This window comes from Schistocerca serialis, chromosome 3 (genome assembly GCF_023864345.2).
Source record: "Schistocerca serialis cubense isolate TAMUIC-IGC-003099 chromosome 3, iqSchSeri2.2, whole genome shotgun sequence".
NCBI lineage: Eukaryota > Metazoa > Arthropoda > Insecta > Orthoptera > Acrididae > Schistocerca > Schistocerca serialis.
Window position 1 is genome coordinate 709,680,032 of NC_064640.1, and position 15,916 is coordinate 709,695,947.

General features: G+C 39.4%; 1 protein-coding gene across 1 annotated transcript in view; it reads left to right on the top strand.

The window, feature by feature from the left end:
- Positions 1–15,916, top strand: part of LOC126470578 (WASH complex subunit 4) — a 197,992-nt gene that overhangs the window by 122,012 nt on the left and 60,064 nt on the right. Inside the window, exon 14 of the mRNA XM_050098531.1 lies at positions 8,682–8,861. Within this exon, the coding sequence (XP_049954488.1) occupies positions 8,682–8,861 (180 nt within the window). The remainder of the gene's footprint in view (positions 1–8,681; positions 8,862–15,916) is intronic.

Sequence of the window (15,916 nt, forward strand, 5' to 3'; positions counted from 1 at the left end):
GATCAGCAGGAACCAAATAATAGACTGCATGTGATAGATGTTCTGAACGAGAGTTTAGCAAAAATGATTAGCGAAAATTTTTCTCCGTTTGAAAATCTTTGCAGACGCCTCTTTAGTACATTACATTCTGCACAGAAATTAGAGTCATATTAGATTTAAAAATCTAATCAATTGCCGTGCTTCATTTCTGACCGTATCACTATTAGGCATAAGAATAATACGAATATAAACATGACATGTATGTATATTCTTCTGCGGTTGCTGATGTCTCACTCTAGTTTCGTAGTTTATTAGGCAGACAGTATTTAAATGAGATAGCAGCAAACACGAAAGGATACATGGCAAAATGTTTATATTTGTATTATTCTTATGGTGAAGAGAATACTTCATGTGATTCACAATTCATAAAAGTTCCTATTAGCCAACCATCTCTTCTCACAGATAGGAAGAAATTCAGTACGTAGAGTTGGCCATATTGACAAACATCCCAAACAATCTTGCCAGTCGGATTTTCGTAGTACATTGAAATGCTGCTACATTCGAAGATGAACAATACGGAATTTGTATTTACTTCGTTGGATAATGTATGAAAATGCAGTGGTCGAAACTCGGGGTGAAGAAAAAAAAAGCTCATCTTCCACCATTTTTTTTTAATTTATTTACTGACGCAGAGGTTTTGGCGCCAGTATTTATCTTTGTGACTGCAACGCATGCCTGTGTAGCGCTACATATATTCGACGGCAGAAGTTAGTTGTGGCGGCACCTACCATCATTTTTCAGAACTTCCGCTTACTTTGCACTCAATTCAAAGCCGCAGACGGTTTTTTGGATTACAAAAACCAGAAAAAAAGTGCGGCTTAGATTCGAGTAAATACAGTAGACCCGTAAGAATTTTGAGTTTCCACACACTCTATTATTTCCTGACCATGTGTTACACTTATCATTGGTGTAATATCTTTAGATGTGCAGAACTGAATATGTCGTGTCTTTTTAAAATTGAGAGTGAGACTATTTGCAGGAAACCAGTCAAAGATACTTTTAAGAACTTCATTTACCATTTCTTCTGTTTCTGTACGTATGCTTGGCTTGAGTACAATACTACTGTCATCTGCAAAAAGAACTAATTCTGGTTGTTTTATACTAGACAGAAGATCACTTACATATATGAGGAATAGTAGTGCACCTAAAATTAAACCTTGGGGAACCCCATACGTAATTTCTCCCGAGTCAGAATGATGTCCCTGGACTATATTGGTTGAATTACTAAGTACAACTTCCTGCATTTGGATATTATCCATTGTTTGGCTATACTATCACTACCATAAAACAATAATTCATCTAAGGGAATACTGTGATTCACACAGTCAAATGGTTACAGAAAATACCAACCAGCACTATTTTATTATGTAATGCTTGGAAAATCTGATGAGTGAATGTGTAAATGGCATTCTCAGTAGAGCAACCCTTCTGAAACCTGAACTCTGATTTGGTAAGGATACTGTTGTTGCGAAGGTGAGTTACTATTCTAGAATACATCATCTTCTCAAAAATTTTGGAGAATGATGTCGACAATGAACCACGTCAGTAGTTATTGATATCTCTCATATCACCTTTCTAAAAGACGGGTTTAACAAGGGCATATTTCAATTTCTGTGGAAAAATGCCTCGAGTTAGTGAAGCATTACATATTTCAAAGAAGACTGGACTTATTACATGGGAACAAATTTTTAGTACCCTATTGGAAACACCGTCAAAAGCAGATAAGATTTTATTTTTGAGAGAGTATATAATTTTCTTAATTTCAGAATGAGATGTTGGTGATATATTCATATGATTGAATTTTATGTAAGACACATTTTCACCATAGTGCTGTAATTTTGTTCTTAAACTGTTCCTACCTATGCTTTCTACCATATTTAAGAAATAATTATTGAATGCATTTGCTACCTGTGTCTTATCATTTATAGCCCTTCCATCCAATTCAGTAATGATGTTGTCTTGTTCTGTGGCTGGTTGTCCTATCTCTTTCCACTGCATTTCATATAGCCTTAAGTCCGTTGTTGGAAGTTTTTCTAGTGTGCAACTATTGCAGGATCCCTGCTTGTTCTTGCTAAAAGAGACATTTCCATTTTCCTTTCACCAGATACTTTAATCCCTCTAGTGATCCATGGTTTTCTACTTGGCTGTTTAGTCTCCTTTCTGATGAGTTTATGTGGAAAGCCATTTTCAAATGATGATATGAATTTATAATGGAGTAGACTAAATTTTATGTTAGCATTTGGTTCATTATAAATTACATCCCATGTCATCCACTATAAACTAGTCTTAAAAAATTTTGTCATGGAGTCATTAATTATTCTAAATGATTACCAGTGAGGAGTATCTGTACTGTAAGGAGTCATGTTATTTATCTTGACTAACTGTGCATCATGATCAGAGAGAGCATTTGTTACTGGGTATACAGTTATTTTCTTACGTTGAGCTTCACCAAAGAAAACATTATCAGTTAGGGTCCTACTGGCTTTATCTATCTGTGTTGGAAAGTTAATTACTGAGACCAAATTGTGGGATCCAAATAAGATTTCCAGATCATTTTTTGTGTCATAATCCTTTAGAAAATCTACGTTGCAGTTGCCACAGGCTATTAACTGCTTGCTGCTGTCTGACAGCACAGTAAGGAATCCAGATTCCTCATAAATAGTTCAAACTTTCCCAATGGGGATCTGTATACCATTAAGTTACAATGAAAACTGACCTATTTTTCAGCATTAATTCACAAGCACACACTTCTATGTGCAAATTGAATCAAATACATCAACCAGATGACAGAAAAGTGTGTTATGTAATAGACTTCACAAAACATTAATAGCAATAGGGAACCATCCTGAATTGTGACCCCTCAGCTGCCGTCCGAAATTCCGGAAATCTATTAAGCGTTGGATCTTGATCGACAGCATCACAGATGTGTTTATTAGGAATGAGGTGAGGTGAGCTGTGATCTAGAACAGAAGCATCCTCACGTCCCTGAAGGTTTCTTAAACTGTTCTCTGATGCAGACACGAAAGTGATGGGTTGAGGTATTGTCTGGCATAAACTATATGACAGGTACTGAAGCAAATTTTAAATCTAAACTAACACCATTTTTTCTGGACAATGCCATCCATCCCAAAGATGAATATTTAACTAAACACTGGTAGTGTGCGTATCGTAGTAGAAAAATATGTTTACTTTGTTGTTCATTTGTAACATGAATAGAGGCAAAGAACATATGTTCATTTTTACTTCATTTACACCACTGTGCTATTTTTAATGTTGTTTAAATGGCCAGTATGCAGCTGTAAACACAAATAAAAAATTATATGTTGAAGCAGCAAAGAAACTGGTATAGGCATGCGTATTCAAATACAGAGATATGTAAACAGGCAGAATATGATGATGCGGTCGGCAACACCCATATAAGACAAGTGCCTTGTCCATTTCTTGTGCATGAGTGGAGGGACACAGCATCTACAAGGTAGTGATGAAGTGCAGATTTTCTCATATGACCATTTCACAAATGTACTGTGAGTATTAGGAATCCGGTAAAATGTCAAATCTCTGACATCAATGTGACCGGAAAAAGTTCCTGCAAGAACGGGACCATTGACGACTGAAGAGAATCGTTCAATGTGACAGAAGTGCAACCCTTTCACAATTTGCTGCAGATTTCTATGCTGGGCCATCAACAAATGTCAGCGTGCAAACCATTCAGTGAAATATCATCAGTATGGGCTTTCAGAACCAAAGGCCCACTTGTGTACCCTTGATTACTGCACAACACAAAGGTTTATGCCTTGATTGGGCCCATCAACGGCGACATTGGACTATTGATGACTGGAAACATATTGCCTGGTCGGACGAGCCTCGTTTCAAACTGTATTGAGCAGGTGGATGTGTATGGGTATTTAGACAACCTCATGAATCCATGGACTCTGCATGTCAGCAGGGTGCAGGCTTTGTAATGGCATGGTGCATGTGCAGTTGGAGTGATATGGGACCCCTGATACATCTAGATACGACTCTGACAGATGACATGCATGTAGGGATACTGTCTGATCACCTACATCCATTCGTGTCCGTTGGTCCTTCCAATGAACTTGGAAAATTCCATCAGGGCTATGCAACACTCCACGCTTCCAGAATTGCTACAGAGTGGCTCCAGGAACACACTTCTGAATTTAAATACTTCCACTGGCCACCAAACTCGCCAGACATGAACATTAATGAGTATATCTGGGACACCTTGCTGTGTGCTGTTCAGGAAAGATCTGCACCCTCTCATACTCATACGTATGTATGGACACCCTTGCAGGATTCATAGTGTCAGTCCCCTCCAGCACTACTTCAGACAATAGTCAAGTCCATGCCACATCGTGTTGTGGTACTTCTGCATGTTCATGGGGACCCTACACAATATTGGGCAGGTGTACAAGTTTCTTTGGCTCTTCAGAGTATACTTGTTGACCGGAAATTCACTTGTCCCACAGCATTACAATATAAATTGGTGCAAATGATGTATCCAATAATGTAATTAACTAACTGAAGGCACACACAGCCCATGGGAAAGTGATGATTCTGGATAGCATTGCTATTCACCAGTGTTTTTCTGCATTGAGTATGTGATTTGATACCCATTACCCAGTCTATCTGCGTTTACAATCCGTAGTAGTTGATGATGACTCTTGTATTCGATAAGTTGTTGCTCTCTGCAGATGACTCTTGCAGTGACAGTTTTGCTCAATTCAGGATACTCACAATACACACTTGACAAAGTGACTTGTAAAAAGCTAAATGCCTGCATGAAGTCCTCCCATGCATCCTCCAGATTTATCTACCCATTATGGGTGTGAGCTAGGTAAACCCCTGTTGCTCCCTGTTTCCTTATGTCACCTCACATTAGGTCACTGTCTATATATTTTTTTATATTCATGATGATTAACAGCTGTTCAAAATTAAATCAAAATACATCCTCTGAATGCGAGTAACTTGTCGTCAGCTGTATTAGGAACAGGCGTTCTACCTGTTGGCAATGTGAAAATTTATACTGGACTGTGACTTGAACCCGGATTTCGAGCTTATCACAAGTGGTTGCCTTTCCATTACGCTATATGTCCACACCTCTGTACCAACCTAGAATTCCATGTGTCACACTGTCTCTACATCCATATACCATAGTCTCTTACTTTCATCACTGAATACCCACGGCTTAATTATGTATTCCCACGTTGGTGAGAATAAGACTATGGGGAATTGAAACCTAGGGTAGAGAGGTGTAGACAGTGTAAAGTGGAAGTTTGGATCAGTCTGGGAGGCATGAACAGATACCCTAATGGTAACGCGACCATTCGCTGAAAGCAGGAAATCCAGGTTCGGCTCTCCCTCCGGCACAAATTTCACACATCACCAACAGGTAGAACATCTGTACCGAATACAGCTGACACCAAGTTATTTGCTTTCAGTGAACTTATTTTGATCTAATTTTGAACAGCTGTCTATAATCATCAGTAAATATTACGTACCGAGGCAGTCACTTCATGATATTTCATAGGTCTCAATTCCCCATAGTTTTTCTTTATTCTTTATAATTTCAGTCACTATTTGCAAATAGCCTGTTCTTGTATATACATTTCTACAGTTAGATTGTTTCTGTGCTTTATTGAAATCCAATGTTTCTTCTATACAGTTTACAATTTTAGTGAATACGGTATATATTACAGAGAGGAGATTGTTGGTTTCATTGGTTTTTGTGTTCTAGTTTTTGGAATTTTTCTCATCCTTTTAGATGTTCTGTAAATAGTTTTCCAAATTCACTTGAAACTGCTTCTCCACTACCTTCAGTCGTTGCTATTGAAACATTGTAATCTGGAGCAACATTTCCTTTCTGAACATGTTTGGTGGTCTTATGCATCTTGGAATTTCCGTTATTAACTGTGTGTTTTTGATTCATTAAGTGCTTGCTGCTGCTGCTGCTGCTGCTGCTTGCTGTTCTGCTGCTTTCCATTTTATTTGCTGAGTGATGATGTCAAACCAATGTACATCACTGTTTTGTTTAATTGAACATATCCTATCATGTTCCTATCATTGTATGCTTACAATTCTCAAATTCCCTTGTTTCATGTAATATCTTCCTTTCATCTGCCTTCTTTTTTGGCCCAAAGGAGACTGAGTAAAACCTCAAATGGCCTTGATCAAGCAAGATACTGTAGTGGTTAAGACACTGTACTCACATTTGAGTGGACAGCATTTCAAATTCTCATCTGACTGCAGGGATTTAGTTTTCGCAGTTGCAAAGTCATGAGGCAAATGGCAGGGTAGTTGCTAGGATAAGATCGTGGCTGACTTCCTTCCCCACTACTTTTCAGTAAGAGTTGGTGATCCATATCTACCATTGTTGATGGTATATTAAATCCTGACTCCCCTTTTCCCAGCACCCTTTCCCCTTTACTTCTATTGTGTTGCTGTTGGTTATAATTTTCATCTCAATTACAAGAGTGGGGCAAAAATATGGAAACACAATGAGAAATGCATGCTTTAACGTAAATGCAGATACTAGCCAAGTATGCAGGTTACATTGTTGTATTTAACAATAAATAGCACATCTGCAATGTCCTCAATATGTTGTAAGTAGCAGTTATGGTCAGAATAGTGTTCTGTGTAGTTGTGAGGGCATTGTGTTGGAGCCAGGTGAATTCGAATGTAGATAAATTATTAATGGTCATATGGTGGGGTGCTTCGTGCTTCTGTATCCAAGGAAGCCATAGTGTTTGGTGTTTCAGGAGCTTCTATGTCGAAGATTTATGCCACGTACAGGGAAAGCAAAAAAAAAAAAAAATGGGGGGGGGGGGGGGGGGCAAAAGTGTGTATTGTGAGCAGATGGTTATTAAAGAGGATTGTGATGAAAAATAAGTTTGACATAGAAAACAGCCAAAGTTGCAAAATTCAGTTTTTTATCTAATTAATGACTAGTTTTGGGTTCTCTGAACCCATTTTCAAATCATCCTATGACATGGAAAGTGAAAATTACAGTTTTATAGTCATAAATTAAATAAAAAACTGAACCTTGCAACTTCGGCTGTTTTCTACATCAGACTCATCAACACAACTTGCTGTCCCATTATTGATCCAGTGTGCTGGAAATCCATAAGCTGCAAAAGTTACTGCAGAACTTGAGTGTTGCACTTGTGAATTCTGTCAACATGAAAACAACAGAAAGGTAGCCCCATCAGCGGGGATGTGCAGGACGATCTGGAATTCCTAAACAACCCATCAGTGATGCAAATGCCTGCAACAGCAAAACATGGTGCTCAAACTGTAAAATGTGGGCTGTGGAGCAATGAAGGAAACTAATCTGGTTAGAAGGTCTTGTTTCACACTATTTCCAATTTCCTGCCGAGTTTACATCCATAGAGTGAAACATGGTGTGTGCTCGGTGAGGACTTTGGCAGCCATATCGTGGTATTCCATGGACCCTTTGATTACTCTGTGAGGTCGCATTACTGCCAAAGATTATGTGATCAGTTTGGCTGATCGAGTCCATCCCACCGTACAATGTTTTTCCCCCAGTGCTGATGCGTGTTCCAAGACAACAGGGTCCCTGTTCACACAATTCGCATCATCCAGGACTGGTTTTGTGAGCACAAGGATAAATTATTGCATCTCCCCTGGTTACCACAGCCGCCAGATCTCAATATTGTTGAGTCTTTGTGGTTTACTTAGGAGAGAAGAATATATGATCACTATCCACCTCCGTCATTGTTACCTGATGCCCTCAATTTTGCAGGAAGATGGGTATCAGATTACCTGAAAACCATACAAGACCTGTATTGATCCATTCTGAGACAACTGGAAGCTGTTTTGAATGCCATCGGGTTTCCTACACCGTATAGGTCATGGTAATGTCATGTGCTTCTGGTGTTTCCGTATTTTGGTTCGACTCCTCTATACTCGTCTTCCTCTCCCTGCCCATACCTGCACCCCTTTCTCTTTCCTTTTCCCCTTTTTTGTTATTCTTTCCTTGCCTTATTCTTTCTATTTTTGATTTTGTAATCAATCTTGATTTGGAACTTTGTCCCTTCTATCATTTGCGAACTGAAGCTGGCACTGTGCTTAATAATTTACTATATTTCATATCCTATTCTCTCTGACACATTTTCCTTCATTTTAACATCACTTCCTCCGCGACACTGTAGATCTTTCTTATCTGTTAGTGTTGATTTTTTATTTATGTGAATGTGAACAGTTATAGAATGGTTCACCTATATTATGATGTCATAAGTAGTTGGTTTAGAAGTATGTCTAAGTAATTTATAGTATGAAGTTCAGTTTATTCATTTATAAATAGTTGTGTGAATAGGTCTATAATTTTTCTAAAATATTAGCAAATATTTTTGTTTTCAGCAAAATGTGAAATGTTTTAAGTTGTTGATGTAATCATGTCTTCTTAAAATGAAGTTTATAATCATTTGCTGAAGTATATAATTTGTTATTAAACATAGCCAGAGAAAATATTTTCTCCCTGGATGGGTCTGAGTTTGGTCTTAAAAAGCTCACAAATATCATATCTTTGGAAAGACGTGATGAATTTTTCAACCCTCAGGCTATATATTCTAAAAGTGTTCCTTAAACTTCAATTTATTGTGCAGGGTCTGGATGTTTTGGAAATAATGAGAAACATCAATGAATTTGTGTGCCAGTACTTGTACAATTTGAACAATCAAATTTTCATTCAGCATTCGAGCAGTAACAAGCATCTCAACACAATTAACATTCGCCATATAGCAAATTCAATCAGAACTCATGGGACTGGAATTATGAACACTGCAGTGAGTATTATTTAGATGTGTAGAACTGACATAAACAAAATAAGAATATGTTTATTGTACTTGTAAATTAAATATGTAATTTTGTATCATTAGCAAGTGGTTTAAACTGTGCTAATCTTGTAGTATGTAATGTAATAATATTAATAATAGTTTTTTATGTGTTAGCACTTCCTGTTCCAATATCCACGTGACTGCAATTATATGACTTCATTTCTCATCATCAAAATCAGTGTCATTCATAGTAGCAACTTTCTCCTGTGAAGTGCAGGCATGCAGATAAGGGTACAGTCATCAGTGGATGATGCTTCCCTGTTAAACTAATCTTTTGTGGAAATGCCTAGGAGTTGTTGACAATAAATTAAAATTAATTGATGATTTTTGTTTTGTTTGGAGATGCATTGAACTTATTGTTGTAACCTCTTCAGGGATAAATTGTATTGATAATTTCAATTCAGACAATTTTTACACTATATTTCAGATGTTAGGAAGTCACTAAAAATGTGTTGTTGGTACAAATGTACTGTCCAGCAATGAAAACAAGAAGTGGCCACATTTGTGTACTTGGTGCAAAGCAGGTTATATAAGCGTAAACATGATGGAATACATAAAGAAACTAAGAAATGTTGTAAAGGCAAATTTCAACCAACGAGAAATTGTTCATACTAGTTATTGTGGGAGAACTCTATACATTCCAGGCAAACTAGCATTTTACATTTTTTGCAAATATATCTGGTTCTTCTTTTGCAGTTTTTATCTCTGCCCTTACGGGACTCTTACATTCCTTCTTTGCTACTCCATCCAACCTTATATCTGCAAAACATCCAAGGTGTTGCTTTTTCTTCAAGCGAGCAAAGTCAGGGGTGTTTGATGGTCTGCCATGCTTTTGTCACACACTTGAAGCTCTACTGAAAATAATTCCTGTATTTACCAGGACAACATTATAAAAGTGAGAAAAATATTCTCAAATAAAACTTATTGCTCTTACAGTGTGAGGATAATGTGCCACCATATGGTCAGTCATGTCTACTCTTCCCATAAATTTGTTGTAGCGTGCTATGGCATAGGGCCTTTCTATTTCTATGTGAGCATGGCTCTTCACTTCCCATCTTTTGACTTTATCAGTTGGTGCCACATCAGGAAGGTAGATACCACATGGACAGTGTTTCTGTTTCCCCATCACACAACTGTTACATTGTCATTAGATGAAGCTGTAGACATTGAAACCTGACCTGATTTTATTAGAGCTTTGCTGTTAGTTGGTTTATCCTCTGCATCCTGTAATCTGCAGTCTGTTCAACCTTATGGTTTCCAATACATGAATTTTCTTTTGCTTCAGGTATGAAAACAGTGAGGTTGTTGTGAACAGATTGTCACAAAGTAGCCTCTGAGTCTTTCCTTTTACTCTTGGCACATTCTTACAATAGTGTTCTCAGTAGGACCAATGTTAGGGCGTATTGTGGTAGCCTGTTTCTGCTTTTTCCCTTGTGACATCTCAGAAAACTGTCACATATCCAACTGAGCTAGAGCAGACGCACACAGACAGTTACCTACACTGAGATTCCAACCACCACCCACAACAAAAGAAAGGCATAGCTACACTTTGAATCCCCACTTCTTGCATCTAGACTTAACCTACTGTTTTGCCCTGCTCCTGCCCTTGGAGGGGATTCTCATTTCATTTACAGATTGATACTCAGTAGGAGTTACTGTCTGAGAATATCTGCTTCAGTATGTCCAAAATGGGTTTCACTGTAACAAAACTGTCAGTGCTATTTTCAGGAATATTATCAGTGACCACAAAATGCATTTTTTAAATTTTCTCAAATATCTTCAGTTACAAAATGTCAGCAATAAGAATCCTCAAAGCAGGATTACTTGACCAGTGCATACGGTAGTTAGAGTAATTTATATATGTCATAATCAAATTAATTGCTAAGAAGCAAGGAGCTTCACTTACTGTTCCATTTGAAATACGTGGTTGTGAGGCAATATTTAAACAATTCTGCAAAATCAGAAGGAAAATTCCGATTCAGCTGTTGCAACACTTCATTGAGTGGAACCATACTGAATAGCAAGACCACATCAAAGCTAATATGTCTTCGAGCTGTACCACAATGCCATTTAATTTACTGATCAAATGTGCTGAATTCTTGATATATGAATCCGATTGGCTCACATATGGTTGTAATAATGCTGTCATCAAGAACTCACAATATTGTCTCACAACCACGTATTTCAAATGGAACAAAGAGTTCTATAGTCAGACAGATGGTGTTGCTATGGGGAGTCCCTTAAGCCCAATTATAGCAAACTTTATTGTCTCACAACCACGTATTTCAAATGGAACAAAGAGTTCTATGGTCAGACAGACGGTGTTGCTATGGGGAGTCCCTTAAGCCCAATTATAGCAAACTTCATTATGGAAAAATTTGAGGAGCAGGCATTGGAAGCTGTGAACAAGAAACTGAAATCTGGTTCCATTATGTGGAGGCTATGTTTGTTTTGTACAGTGTGGCGGGAAGGAACTGAATTGTTTTCACAAACATCTGAATTGGGTCAATCAGAAGATTCAGTTTATCATGGAGGAGGCAGCAAGTGGAAGATCAAATTTTCTTCATGTGCTAGATTCCAAGAAAGAAGATGGTAGCTTAGGCCACACAGTTTATGGAAAACGCATGCACACAGACATTTACCTACACTGAGATTCCAACCACCACCCACAACAAAAGCAAGTTGGCAGATAGAGCAAGGAAAATCTGCAAAACAGAGCTGCTTGACGCAGAATTAAAACATCTCACCAATGCATCAATCAAGTATGGTTATTCGTTCACTGAGGTGAATAGAGTGTTCAGACCAACACGTAGAAATGAAAGCAATGCTAAAGTGCCATTGAAATTAAAAGTTTTCATGCCATTTAAGGACATAACTGACTGGATAGAAAAAATCTTGAAAAAATGGAGTAATTTACACACAGACACGCAAGATACAAGATCACCTTAAATCGGCCAAGGATGCTCACCAACTGCTTGAGAAAGCTGGAATTTATAGGATAATGTGTAGCTGTGGGGTGTCAAAAAACAACTAGAGGAGATTGACAGATCAGCTGTTGCAGAACGTGCTATGCAGCCAGGGAACCACCACATTCATTTTGATAGGACTCAAGTCCTGCCAGCTACAAGCAGATACCATGAAGGGCTGTACAGAGAGGCCATAGAGATTGCAAAACACCCAAGGAATTTCAGTAGGTAGGTGGAGGGCATGAAATTGAATGACATTTGGATTCCAGTGCTGAAGATGATGATGATGATGATGATGATGATGATGATGATGATGATGATGATGATGTGTACCAGTCTTTCATCATGGGATGATAGCAACAGCAGACAACAGCAGTCGACAGTGGCCAATAGCGCTCATGTAGTCAAAACATGTGATGTCACGCCACTGTGCAGAAGCTCGCAGAAGCAGAATTTTGCTGTAGTCAGTAGTGAGCCAGGGTGTAAATCAGACATTCTAAAAAGCTACGATACCCCTTGAAACTGTCCTCCGCAGATGGGGATGAAATGTTGGGTTTTAAGGTGAAATCCTTTTGAGCACAGCGTAATAGCCTGGAACATTTTATTAATTGTGAATTTCTTCACTGTGAATCTATAGTTTATAACCCATAAATTGTGGTCAGAGTCCACATCTGGCCCTGGAAGTGTGTTACAATTTAAAATCTGGTTCTGAAATCTCTTGTCTTGCCCCTAACTTCCAGTGTCTCCAGGTCTCTTCCACATGTATTTTTTTTGTGCATCTTAAACCAAGTTTTAACAGTGATTAAATTATGCTCTGTGCAAAACTCTACCAGGCACCTTCCGCTTTCATTCCTTCCCCCCCAAGTTCACATTCACCTACTAGTTTTCCTACTAATGAAGTCCAGTCCCCCATCACTGTTAAATTTTCATCTCCTTTAACTATCTGAATAATTTCTTTCATTTCAACATACATTTCTTCAATCTCTTCTTCATCTATAGAGTTAGTTGCCATATAAACTTCTGTGGTAGATGTGGGCTTTGTGCCTATCTTGGCTACAATAATGCATTCATTATACTGTTGATAGTAGCTTATCCACATTCTTAGCTTCTGATTCAATATAAAACTTACTTCTTCATTACTGCTATCTGATTACCGGTTAATAAATCGATAATGGTTTGCTTAAAACACACTTTACCAAAAAAAATTTTTTTGCCCAGAAAAATGTATTTTATTCTAGGTGTGGGACATTCTTTGTATTGACCACAGTCATAAACTCTGTGCAACACTTCCTGCATCTGGACAATATTATTATTTTCCGTTTATTGGCCAGCCTCACATCACCATATCAGTTGTAGTGGGTGCTCGAAAGGTAAAGGAACAGAAGAGGGAAACAGATTCTAGATTTTCATTTGAAAGATATTGTGTGTCATCATGTTGTAACCTGTCACAATTACATCATTCAAAATTTTGATGATGTGATGAGGTGTTGGGACCATGTATTTGCTGAGAAATTTGACATGGATGCCTGACTTAAAGGGCATGCAGGTAATTCTGCACGTCAGAACAGAAAGAGTTTGATAGCCAGCCAGGTCATAACTTACTTCAGTTTTACAAACAATCCATTCATTCTTAGTCAGATTATGGCTGCGCCACATATCAGTCAGCGCAACGTAAGTAACTTGAAATGCGTAACTTAATGCACCACCAGGGTATCACATTAGCCAGTGAGACATGCAGGGCAGCCTCATAGCCATACACTGTGCAGAGGCTGGACCTTACTAAAAAGGATCACTTAGTGATAGTGAAAGGGGCTAAGAACACTCTTGGTAGAGACCAGGCTTATTATTCTGTATAGGCAGTTGGTATCATAGGATTGCTACTCAGAATTCACGAGGACAAATACTGGTGGTAAGACATTGAAAGTGCCGACCTACCTTTAGGTTGAAGTCAGGTAGGAGATATCCTCATTTGAGGTAGTTAGGTCAATAAATGGGAAAAGCAGATTAGAGATGCAGTAAGCTTATTTGAACAATATATTACATGAATTACAGCTAAATTAGGTCAAATGCTGATAGAAAGGGACAGGGAAAAATCACTTTATTTTATTGCCAAATGCTGTGCTACTTTTTTTCCAAATTTTGTGCTATTTTTGCCATATTTGGTGCTATTTTTTTCCCAAATCTTGGTGCAATTTTTTTTACCAATTTTGCTGGCTTTTGCCAACTTGGGTTTTTTGTCAATTTCAGTTTTCTCCAATTTTGGTGTGATTCGTGACAACACATCATAATTACATGGATATGATCTGTCATTTTAAGCTTCTACACGAACCCTGCCTTGAGGAAAAAAGAAGTCAAAATTCAATTTCAACATTCCATAACTACAAGTTACGAATATTGCTAAACTGCCATCTGCAGATGTACAGGACAATTATAATGAAAGTTAAACTTTCAGACTGCTGTAGAAATATCACCACTGGTCAGAATGACGTCAAATTGCAATGGAGTATTGAATGGCAGAAGAAAAATAAATAGTTACAAAATGTCGCAATAGATGGTGCTGTACGCATCATAATTTAATAGTGGTCGACTACAAATGGCGAATGAATCGTACAGCAATGCCTAAGGTGTACATTTGATATTAAACAAACTGTACTACTTATTGTGCATGGGTGTATAGGTGTGATATTGTTAGTTACGTAAGCCCATCCACCATGGCAAGGTCATTTCATATCGGATGGGAAAAATGGATTTTTAATTGTCCTGAAGGCAAAAACCGCATAAAAAGCACCAATCAAACTCAGAACAGATTATTTCTACACTCCTGGAAATTGAAATAAGAACACCGTGAATTCATTGTCCCAGGAAGGGGAAACTTTATTGACACATTCCTGGGGTCAGATACATCACATGATCACACTGACAGAACCACAGGCACATAGACACAGGCAACAGAGCATGCACAATGTCGGCACTAGTACAGTGTACATCCACCTTTCGCAGCAATGCAGGCTGCTATTCTCCCATGGAGACGATCGTAGAGATGCTGGATGTAGTCCTGTGGAACGGCTTGAAATGCCATTTCCACCTGGCGCCTCAGTTGGACCAGCGTTCGTGCTGGACGTGCAGACCGCGCGAGACGACGCTTCATCCAGTCCCAAACATGCTCAATGGGGGACAGATCCGGAGATCTTGCTGGCCAGGGTAGTTGACTTACACCTTCTAGAGCACGTTGGGTGGCACGGGATACATGCGGACGTGCATTGTCCTGTTGGAACAGCAAGTTCCCTTGCCGGTCTAGGAATGGTAGAACGATGGGTTCGATGACGGTTTGGATGTACCGTGCACTATTCAGTGTCCCCTCGACGATCACCAGTGGTGTACGACCAGTGTAGGAGATCGCTCCCCACACCATGATGCCGGGTGTTGGCCCTGTGTGCCTCGGTCGTATGCAGTCCTGATTGTGGTGCTCACCTGCACGGCGCCAAACACGCATACGACCATCATTGGCACCAAGGCAGAAGCGACTCTCATCGCTGAAGACGACACGTCTCCATTCGTCCCTCCATTCACGCCTGTCGCGACACCACTGGAGGCGGGCTGCACGATGTTGGGGCGTGAGCGGAAGACGGCCTAACGGTGTGCGGGACCGTAGCCCAGCTTCATGGAGACGGTTGCGAATGGTCCTCGCCGATACCCCAGGAGCAACAGTGTCCCTAATTTGCTGGGAAGTGGCGGTGCGGTCCCCTACGGCACTGCATAGGATCCTACGGTCTTGGCGTGCATCCGTGCGTCGCTGCGGTCCGGTCCCAGGTCGACAGGCACGTGCACCTTGCGCCGACCACTGGCGACAACATCGATGTACTGTGGAGACCTCAAGCCCCACGTGTTGAGCAATTCGGCGGTACGTCCACCCGGCATCCCGCATGCCCACTATACGCCCTCGCTCAAAGTCCGTCAACTGCACATACGGTTCACGTCCACGCTGTCGCGGCATGCTACCAGTGTTAAAGACTGCGATGGAGCTCCGTATGCCACGGC